The 10,000-nt window shown below is 34.6% G+C and overlaps 1 protein-coding gene across 1 annotated transcript in view; it reads right to left on the minus strand.

Moving 5' to 3' along the window:
- The window catches only part of PCB (Pyruvate carboxylase), a 38,902-nt gene that overhangs the window by 9,001 nt on the left and 19,901 nt on the right, over positions 1-10,000 (minus strand). The window contains exons 2-13 of the mRNA XM_086538842.1: positions 9,880-10,000; positions 9,408-9,592; positions 8,980-9,145; positions 8,676-8,821; positions 8,290-8,514; positions 7,913-8,076; positions 7,582-7,744; positions 6,900-7,082; positions 6,447-6,681; positions 5,724-5,759; positions 1,885-2,051; positions 676-890 (exon numbers count right to left, since the gene is read on the minus strand). The exon at positions 9,880-10,000 is cut by the window's right edge and continues 69 nt beyond it. Coding sequence (XP_086394968.1) covers positions 676-890; positions 1,885-2,051; positions 5,724-5,759; positions 6,447-6,681; positions 6,900-7,082; positions 7,582-7,744; positions 7,913-8,076; positions 8,290-8,514; positions 8,676-8,821; positions 8,980-9,145; positions 9,408-9,592; positions 9,880-10,000 — 2,006 coding nt within the window. The remainder of the gene's footprint in view (positions 1-675; positions 891-1,884; positions 2,052-5,723; positions 5,760-6,446; positions 6,682-6,899; positions 7,083-7,581; positions 7,745-7,912; positions 8,077-8,289; positions 8,515-8,675; positions 8,822-8,979; positions 9,146-9,407; positions 9,593-9,879) is intronic.

Here is a 10,000-nt window from a genome sequence, read left to right on the forward strand (position 1 = left end):
ACCATACATGTGCATACAAGTGAATGCAAGTAACAGCAATGTTTTTTCAAGTGTCATTTTCTTTTAGTGGGGCAACAAAAAGATGTTATATAATTTTATTATTATTTTTTTTTTTTTATTCCTCGGCCAATTACAATTGATTTTACGATAGTCTTTCGACTCAGAAACAGAAATCACCATGCCGTAATCAAGATTACGTATGTACCTGTGACGTCATTCATATTACGTTATATCCCATTTTCTACTATTTAGAAGGATAAACTAAAGTAGCTAAGACAAATCAAGTATGAAAATCGAATTGTACTAAGAATAATCTATCATTCTAATGCGGACGTTTCAGCACGTCGCTACTGGCCTCCCGGCGTGCGGGCCGAAAATGTAGCACGTGCCAGGACGTCACCCGGGTCCGGGGCTTTTTTCGACCACGTGTCAGCACATCAACCGGCGCGAATGGGTTAAACACCTGAACTAAAATAATTGTCTAAGAAATTATGTAAAATGATTATATTTGAGAACAACCTAGCGATCTATTGTACCACGTCTCAGGACATTCTTCGACCCCATGATAGCAAGTCAACCGGTGCGAATGGGTTAAGAGAAAGTAACATTTAAAAAACAATAACATCAACAGAATATAAGAACACTGGCATAAACCATAATCACTAAAGCCCTTACTTGTAAACTGCATTGTCAGGGTAGCTAGTATAGCCCACACCATTGGCTCCTCTCAAGAGCATCTGGAAGGGTACATTGGGGATAAGCTTCCGCATCCTTTCCAGCCTCTCCCAGGGGCACTCATGGAGGAACCGGAGTGCCACATCGAAAGTGGCACCTCCCCAGTTCTCAAGGGAGTAGAGGTTGTTGAAGTTATGTGCAACGAAGGGTGAGATCTGAAAGAAAGGAGATGTTTATTAAGTCTTATCATCAATCAGTCTGCATTTAATACTTTGGTTAAACTTTTCTTATGCAAAGTTCGTATAGCATCCACATCCTTCTATATAGTCATATCTAGACAATGTTTTGGAGAAAGAAGGTATGCAGACATCATAAAAGATCAAATTAATCTCTGGCACATCAATCATATAAAAAAGTCTAAGTGACTTTTAACCCATTGCATACGGGTGTCATGACATACATGTCGGCATCAATCAGGCCTAAAAGACAGGAGTCAATGCGTACATGATGCGACATCAGGATCTGCACACAGTTGAAGTGCGCACACGGTCAAGAAGTATTATGGCTAAAACGGTGTTAGCTCCAAAACTTCCAAAGTCAGCCTAAACCCATATTTTATATTGGATTTATGGAAAAATATTTTTCTGGCTAGTCTGCGCTACCCAGAGGGCAGAGAAAACCCTTCCCCCATCCCTCTAATTTTTAGCCAGTGCTGCTAGTGTCGCAGGCCGCCCGCTAGGTCGTTTGGCTTGTTAGTTCGCAAACAACCATGTTTGGATAATTAGAAAGTGGGATTCTCTAAATCATGAACAAAGCAATTGCATAACTTCCTACCATAATGTATCATCCAATTCAGTGTTTAGAAGGAACAGTTGTGTTGTGTTTAAAATTAAGCAATGAAAGTTCAAACCTAAAAACACAACCTAAATAGTCTTTGAATGGATAACTTTATCTATGCTAAATATTATGAGACATATCGCCCCAACATCTGCTTATCCATTATTCTTAAAAAAAAGAAAAAATCCTAAAATAAAAATTTACTTTAATAAAATTGAATATATTTTTATAAACATAAATATTAACTTCCCTTCAAAACATCTTCATACACTAACCAAAACAAAAATATGATAACAATAAAAAAATATAAATATAACCATGATGCATGAAAAAATCAAAATCAAATTCATAAACTAATCTACAACTCTTTACCTTCAGTAGGTCATGCGTTCTGACTCTGGTGGCGAGAAGAGACTGATGCGCATCCCTGAATGTGGTGTCCATCAGGAGCAATCCCTTGTGGTTCCTCACAGCCTTCGCAAAGCCCTCAGGTCCTTCTGCCAGGAGGATATCACGGAAGCCCCTTGGAGGATCGACCGCTGTCGAACAATGAAAGAATATCAAAAAGTTGTTGAGGAAATATTTTTTTTCAAAGAGGCTTTCTTTTGCTTACTTTACAAGGAAATAATTATAGTTACATATGTGCATCTATAAATGGTGAATTTCTATGATAAATATAAAGGTGACATAACAATAGTATCAAAATATCATGCCTCAATGATTGGAACAATGTCATTATAAGTTTTTATTATAAATTAATCATAAATCAATATAGTCACACACAAAATAAATCATATAATGATACAATGTGACCATGAAATGGACTTTTTCCAGTGAAGGCAGGATAATTCATGGCTCAATCATATCAGAAAGACTGTAAGTTCCAGTCAACATTAAATCTACTTTTTGAATTGGTTTACAAAGAAAATGAAAAATAAAAAGAGAGAAAAGCAATAACAACATAATCCATCTATGAGGAAACTTAAATATTTCTTAAACTCCCTTTTCATATATTTTCCTACTTCATTCCATACAAATTTCATTAAAGAATTTTTATTTTTGTGAAATATTAACTGGTTCCTGCTAGTGATTCTAATAGGTGATTCTGTAGATATTGATAGTGTAATACCTAATTTTTGGACTACTGTATAGAACTAATGACTCATAAGCTATCCTGCCTCTGAGTGGTTAAACAAGCTACAGGCAGCTCGGCAAATCTTAACCCGTTAACGACGGGTGACAAGATATCACGTCAAGTGGTGGCAGCACCAGGCACTGGGGACGAGATATTTTGTCTTGGCTATCCTCCTGGCCTGCGTGCCAGGTGATCGGGCATGCAGTGCTTGGCTGCGGCTAGAATGGATGAATAGCCCGAGGCATTGGGCTTACACGTTTCAAATATCCTGCCATTTTAACCATTTGGAGCCAAAACAGCCCCAGTCGGCAACGGGTTAAAAGAAAATCTTAAAAATAACAGAAAAAATGTATAAAGTAATTAAAAATATAAACATCAGTCACAATCTGATATAAGTATTGCATTGTACATTCAACTTTTCTCTTCACATATCAAGCCCTTTAAAAAGAAATTTCTCTAAAAGCTTTGATTTTGTTATTTGCAATAACATCTTCAAAAATGGGAAATGATGTGCTATATTTAAGAAAATGATGGATTGGATAAAAAAACAAAAACAAAAAACAAACAAACAATAAAGTGATGTAAGACGTAAGATGAAAACAAGACTACAAAAATTATGAATGACAATCATATCAGGCAGTTTAGGACATGCACTATGAGGAACACCTTCAAGTGAATGAAAATATCCTTAAAACGGAACAGTGTCAAAAGAGTGGTAATCCGATCACATAGTTAATGAACATACCAGATTTCCAAGTTCCACCTGCATCACTGCTTGCTATGAGAGAGGTAAATGAGGAACATTTAAAATCTCTTGCCATTTCATCGACAAGAAGTTCCTCTCTTTCCAATAACTATGTTCTCATGTTTCCAATAACTTCATTCTGAATCTCCTCCTATCCAATAGTCTTAAATCAGAAGACCCTCTTTACTTAAAAGTACAATTTTTTACTTCTGACTATTAAAGTTTTGTGATTGAAGACTATCATTCATGGTTACTGTAATCTCATGATTTGCTTCCCTACTATCTAATTTTCTCTGAATTTTTAAATGTACAGCATTTCCTTCCTTAGTATAACGAACATATTCAACTGAAACATGATAGTATTTTGACTACTTGGTGCTTCTAAGTAGTGCCCCACACCAGTACAAAATCTTTATTTCATCCTTTGATCCTAAGTGTATTTCTATATCTATGACTACTGAAAATCGTCTCTCAACTACTAATTTATCATTTCAAAAGAGCTGCTAGCCACAGCTGCTTGGGAAGTGATTAAATAAATATTGCTGGTAGTTCCAGTGTTACAGGTCAAAATAATAATATTGGTGTTGTTAGTGGTACAAAAAACAAACTGCAGCTTTTTCCCCCCTTCTCTTTTGATCCCTTCATATTTTCTTTTAACAATACCAAAGGCATAGCTAGAAGTTTGGAACCTGTTTTCCAAGTAATTGCAGCTTTGTAACCAAAGGCTACAAAAAAAGTGTTTAGGATCTTGAAAAATGGTACATAGATTTGTTCCAGTGCTTGTTCTGAAACGGAAACTAGCCTTACTTCTCATAGAAGAAAAAGGGCTTTGCAGATTCATTAGTCAAAGCTTCATTTCTATTCAATCTGAGAATAGAGGTAAACCCACAAAGCAAAAAGAACCAGTACCTGAGTGTGTAAGCATACACAAGCAATAACTTTTTACCTTTTTTATAAGCTCTTGTATTTCATGGAAAAAGGGTACTAAAATACCTGAAAAGGTTCAAACAACTGACATGCATATTCACTTCTTTAAAAGAAAGTAATACCGAAAACAGATAAATAAAAGCAAAACCAAAGCATCATATATAATGAAATTGCAAATGCTACATGCAAGTATCTTGAATTACTGTTCTTTTCACTATTGTCTTGTACTTCCCTAAAATTAAATTAAACAATAAAGAAAAAATAAAATATCATGGTAGATCAATAATATACAAACAGGACAAAATCTAAAGCTAAAATTTTAATACTGTTACTTTGCAATGAGACATGCAATAATGATTGAATTGTTAGTGGACAACCTACTAACATGTCTATATCTATAAATGAAAGAAAAATAAGCAAAAGTATAATTTCAATACATGTTTCCATACTTATTAAAATAAAAGTTCTACAACAAAATTTAAGTCCCAAGTGCTCTATACAGGAGTAAGGTAACATGTCATTACACTAAAGCCTTCAACTTCACTTTTGTGAATGAAATTTGGTGAAGTTCTCACTCTATAATGTGTGTAATTTTTAGAAACCATTTATTTTGATTCTGTTTTCTTTCAGTTATCATCTTAGATAACCATCAAAATTACTCCAGAATGTGAAAATTATTGTTATACTATAAATGTACTTAGTGATAATATCTTTACTAGCTATGCCACATTACATTCAGTATGATTTTTCCTAATTCTTATATCACCACATTAAAGAAGTACACTTCTTCCCCAAACATGAGATGCCATGGAAACTGAATGTGAAATCACAGAATGTGAAATATATATGGAAGGGACAGTTGGATTCTATAACTTCAAAATTACTGCTGATAATATATGTGCTGTATGGCAAACATCTACTATAGAAGTTCTTACAGACTCAAAAAAATGACATTTACAGGAAGATTATAGTGAATTCACTGATATTCAATAAAGCAGTGTTTAAAAAACATCCATTCTTTGCTAGAGTTGGTACAGATATGCTATTATTGATTTACAAAGCTTATTGTTTATGAAAAAAAAAAATTAAACATGAATATCAATGAGTTAATAAAAAGTAGTGCGATAATGTATTACCAATGAGTATCATTTCCTTTGAATGAAAGTTAGTCTGATGCATTGCTTGAACTTGTACATATGAAATGATAAATTTCTACATATCTACATAACATGATATTTATATATTCATTGATATTTTTCTATGACAAGATACCTTGCAAAACTTTATCCTTTCTGTTTATATCAACAAACACACTTATATGACAGATACAAATTATATATCATACTGTGCGTAGGCAAATATATTCAACATAGTATATCATAAAGCCTTTTATCCTTTATTTACCTTTCTTTACATATCCAATGGCTGCCTCTCCACTAACTGAAATGTTGTTGTCCAGAACTCTAAGAATTGTTACAACAGTATTTCTTTCAACATTAAGTCTCCTTGGCCCAAAACTCTGCAGTACTTTCATGTAAAGGAAGAAGTACACAGATGTTAAAAATGCCAGAGTTATATTCTCATATGCCCTCTTTCCGTCACTTTCCAGTATCTATATTGTATGGTTTTCTATGACGTAGTTTTCATAATGTAATATATAAATAAATAAATAAATAAACATATAAATGAATAAAGGTTTCTCTAAAATTCTTCAAAGTTATTCCTCTAAGAAATAATATGGTAACAGAGACGAATAGCTTTCTTGATCTAATTACTTGCAATATTGTCTACCCTTTGGCACTTCCCTCACCATCTCTAAAAGTTTCATTGTACATCATAAAATGTTTAAGCTATAAAATTCAAACATGGAAAACTACATTTACATCTAACTATGACACATTTCTATTCTTGGATCTATCACATAAAAATCAAGCTTTTGATGCTATATTACTTTAAATTTTTTTTTACTAAACTATGTCACCACATTCTACTCTTCCATTATTTTATGTATGTCTCACTAAGATAGCATATACAAGTTTCCATCTTCAATCATGGTTTTAATTCTAAATCTACCATTATTTATATAATTTTTATGGTAATTTACTTGTGTGCATCAATGTTACATACCAGTTGGAACTTCAGGTACTACAGGCTGGACATCAGCAGGCTGGAGTCCTGTGGCAAGGGGAGTCATGGGTCCATTGACGAGAACATTACCCAGGTAGTTCAGGAGTTTCTGGGCTCGGTTCTGGGAAGGGGCAAACTGGAAAAGCTGTGGGTGCTCATCGATAAAGGTTGTGTCGATTGTGCCGTTCAGGAATTTCTGATTCTCCAACACATTGAGCAGGAATGGAATGTTAGTCTGGAAAGAAATAGTAAAGATTATGAAAAATATTTCCTTTGTTTCTAGCTTTCGTTTGAACAGATTTTAGTTCTAAATGTTATAAACTTTATATTAAATGTTAAAGGATATACCAGGCTAGCTGCTTGTCAGATATTTATACACATGATAAGGAACATAAGCCAAACAACCTAAATATCATCATCTACTGGTAGTCAAACAGGATGTGACTCCCTCACCTTGACTCCACGAATCCTAAATTCTCGGAGGGAACGGTTCATCTTGGCAGCAGAGGCATGGAGGTCTGGAGCTCTGGAAATGACTTTGACGAGCAGTGAATCATAATATGGGGAAATGATGGCACCAGCAAAAGCTGAGGCCCCATCGAGACGGATTCCCATGCCTTCACCACTACGGAAGACCTGCCGAAGGAAAGATGTCCATTACAAGGTCAAATAAATACAAGTCTTTAATGTGTGAAAAAATACTTTATCATTGATCAGTAACACATAACAGAGCTTAGTAAACAAGTTAGTCACAAAACAATGATGTTTATATTTCACAAAATTTGTTACTGTAAAAGAGTGACTGCTACTTTTATCGTCTTAATTTTGATATCTAATTTTTTCTTATGTAAATGTCAAAATATTATGATAACATTGACTAAAAGTGACTAATATCTATCATAACACAGGATATTATCAAGTGGCTTTAATTAAAAATAAAATGCATAAAACTTGAAAAAACAAATCTCTAAACAGACAGAGAAACAAATGAAATGAAAAATATTACAAGATGGGAAGCAATAAATCTTAATATCCTTTGTGCAAATTTCTATTTCTTTTTTACTGCAGCAGTTTTATCATATAGATCTGCCCTACCTGTCAATCAATTTTTCTTCTAATATCAGCTTGAACATACCTCTAATCTGCCTGTATCTGGGCGGAAATTTTTGGCAGGATCTTCAGTTGTGACACGACATTGAATAGAACATCCTTGAGCGGTGATGTTTTCCTGACTCATGCCTAACTCTGGAAGTGTCATGCCTTCTGCTATGCGGATCTGAGACTGCACCAAGTCAATCCTGGAATTCAAGTAACAGACAAAAATTATTCAAGTTATGACCTAATATTGTATGCTAATTCTAAAATAGTTTTTTGGATTTATTTGTAAGCATAAGAGAATCCACTTAACAGTTTTGACTCCTTAGGATAATTTAAGACAAAGAAGCAGTATCACCAGACTTACTTACCCTGTAATTTCTTCAGTAACTGTGTGTTCTACCTGAAGGCGTGCATTCACTTCAATGAAGAAATAATTACCCTGATTGTCCAATAAGAATTCTACAGTTCCAGCATTTTCGTAACCAACACTCTTACACAACTTAACTGCATCAGCTGCCATTGCCTCACGAACCTACAAAATAAGAGCAAAAGACCTTGAATATCATTTGTACAATATTGCAAGAAAAAAAAAAAAAAAAAAAAAAAAAGAAATAAAGAAAAAAAAAAAAATGAAAAAAAAAAAAAAAAAAAAACAAGAACAAGGAATAATAGAAAGCTCTCCAGCATGAAGTAATTTTTTATATAATAATGAAATGAAGACAAATTTTCCCTTTTTGCCACATACTCTCTGGTCCAAGTTTGGTGCAGGAGCCACTTCAACCAACTTCTGGTGCCTTCGCTGGACTGAGCAATCACGCTCAAACAAGTGCACAACATTCCCAGCTCTATCTCCAAGGACCTGCAGCTCAATGTGTCGTGGGTTTTCGATGAATTTTTCGATGAACATGGCGCCATTTCCAAAAGCTGCTTCAGCCTCTCTGGATGCTAGTGCAAAACTTTCTTTCACTTCCTGATGTATGAGAAAATAATAAAATTTTAGTTTTTAAAGATCAGCATACCACAACTTGCCAATAATATAAGTAATACTATCTCTAACCTCTTACAAGATTAACAAGTTCCAATTTCAAAATGCTCCCATGGATCAGATTCAAACTGAAGTCTCATACTTACACCTAGTTCCCTTACAACCCTCATGCCTCTTCCACCTCCACCATAGGCAGCTTTGAGCATCACAGGCAGGCCATACTTTACACAGAAATCATGTGCTGCTTCAGGGGATACAATTGGATTGTCGGTTCCTGGGACTACTTGAACACCTGTTCAATGGATAATCTTCTTAAGAATTCTATTGTCATCTTCTCCATGAAACTATACATATTTAATCACAAGGAAAAAATAAGTAAAGTACAGCATGAACAATTCCTGAAACACAGTCAATATTTCCATCAAAACAAAAGAAAGTATTTTGTATTACCTGCTTTTATGGCAGTCTGTCTGGCAGCCACTTTGTCACCCATCTTTCTAACAACCTCTGGGGAAGGTCCAATGAAACTGAGACCATTATCAAGACAAGCTTGGGCAAAGTCTGAGCGCTCAGAGAGGAAGCCATAACCAGGATGAACTGCATCTACATTATTTTCCTGAAAAGATGAATAATTGAATATTTTAGTAAAAGTCAAGGCAAAGTTCCTAATCATTCTCTTCAATATACATTTCCACATTATAAAAAAACGTAAATAGCAAAAAATATTAACATGTGTTTCTCGTTAAAGAGAAAATATGATTGTCAACTATAAGATGAAAACTGAAGCATCTTTAAGATGCAATAACCATAACCAGGAGAAAAATAATCATATCAAAAGTAAAAAAGTTGTCCCTAAAATCTAAAACTCCACCTCTTACCTTTGCAACACGTATAATCTCAGGGATGCTTAAATAAGCCTCGACTGGTGGGAGCCCTTTGCCAATCAGGTAAGATTCATCAGCTTTCTGTCGGTGCATGTGCATTTTGTCCTGTTCACTGTAAACAGCTACTGATCTAATGCCTAATTCTGTACATGCTCTGAAGACTCTAATTGCAATTTCACCTGAAAAAAAGTGGATGTGAAAATAACATTGTATAGCAACAAAGAATCAGTACAACAAATATTAAATGGCTAATAACTCAGTGGTAGTTCCTGCTACAACTAAACTCTGACTGGTCTAATTGCTCAAGAGACAAAAGCTGTGATATTTTATGCTAAACATAACCTATCTCAAAACATAAATGAATTAATACATTTAATACTAAATAATCAAACTCTGGACAACAAGTTTATTTTTCCCTAAACAGCATACTAATGTATACTGAAACCTTCCAAGAACACTAACTGACCTCTGTTTGCAACCAAGACAGATTTGATTGGCTTGTATTCTACACTGGAAGCATGGGCAACCTGCGCATGCCTCAGAGCCCAGGCTAGCGATCGCTTAGTGCACACCACATGCTGGGAGGC

The sequence above is a fragment of the Penaeus japonicus genome, unplaced genomic scaffold, assembly GCF_977035675.1.
Source record: "Penaeus japonicus unplaced genomic scaffold, GWHDUDI00000001_assembly GWHDUDI00000008, whole genome shotgun sequence".
NCBI classification, from domain to species: domain Eukaryota; kingdom Metazoa; phylum Arthropoda; class Malacostraca; order Decapoda; family Penaeidae; genus Penaeus; species Penaeus japonicus.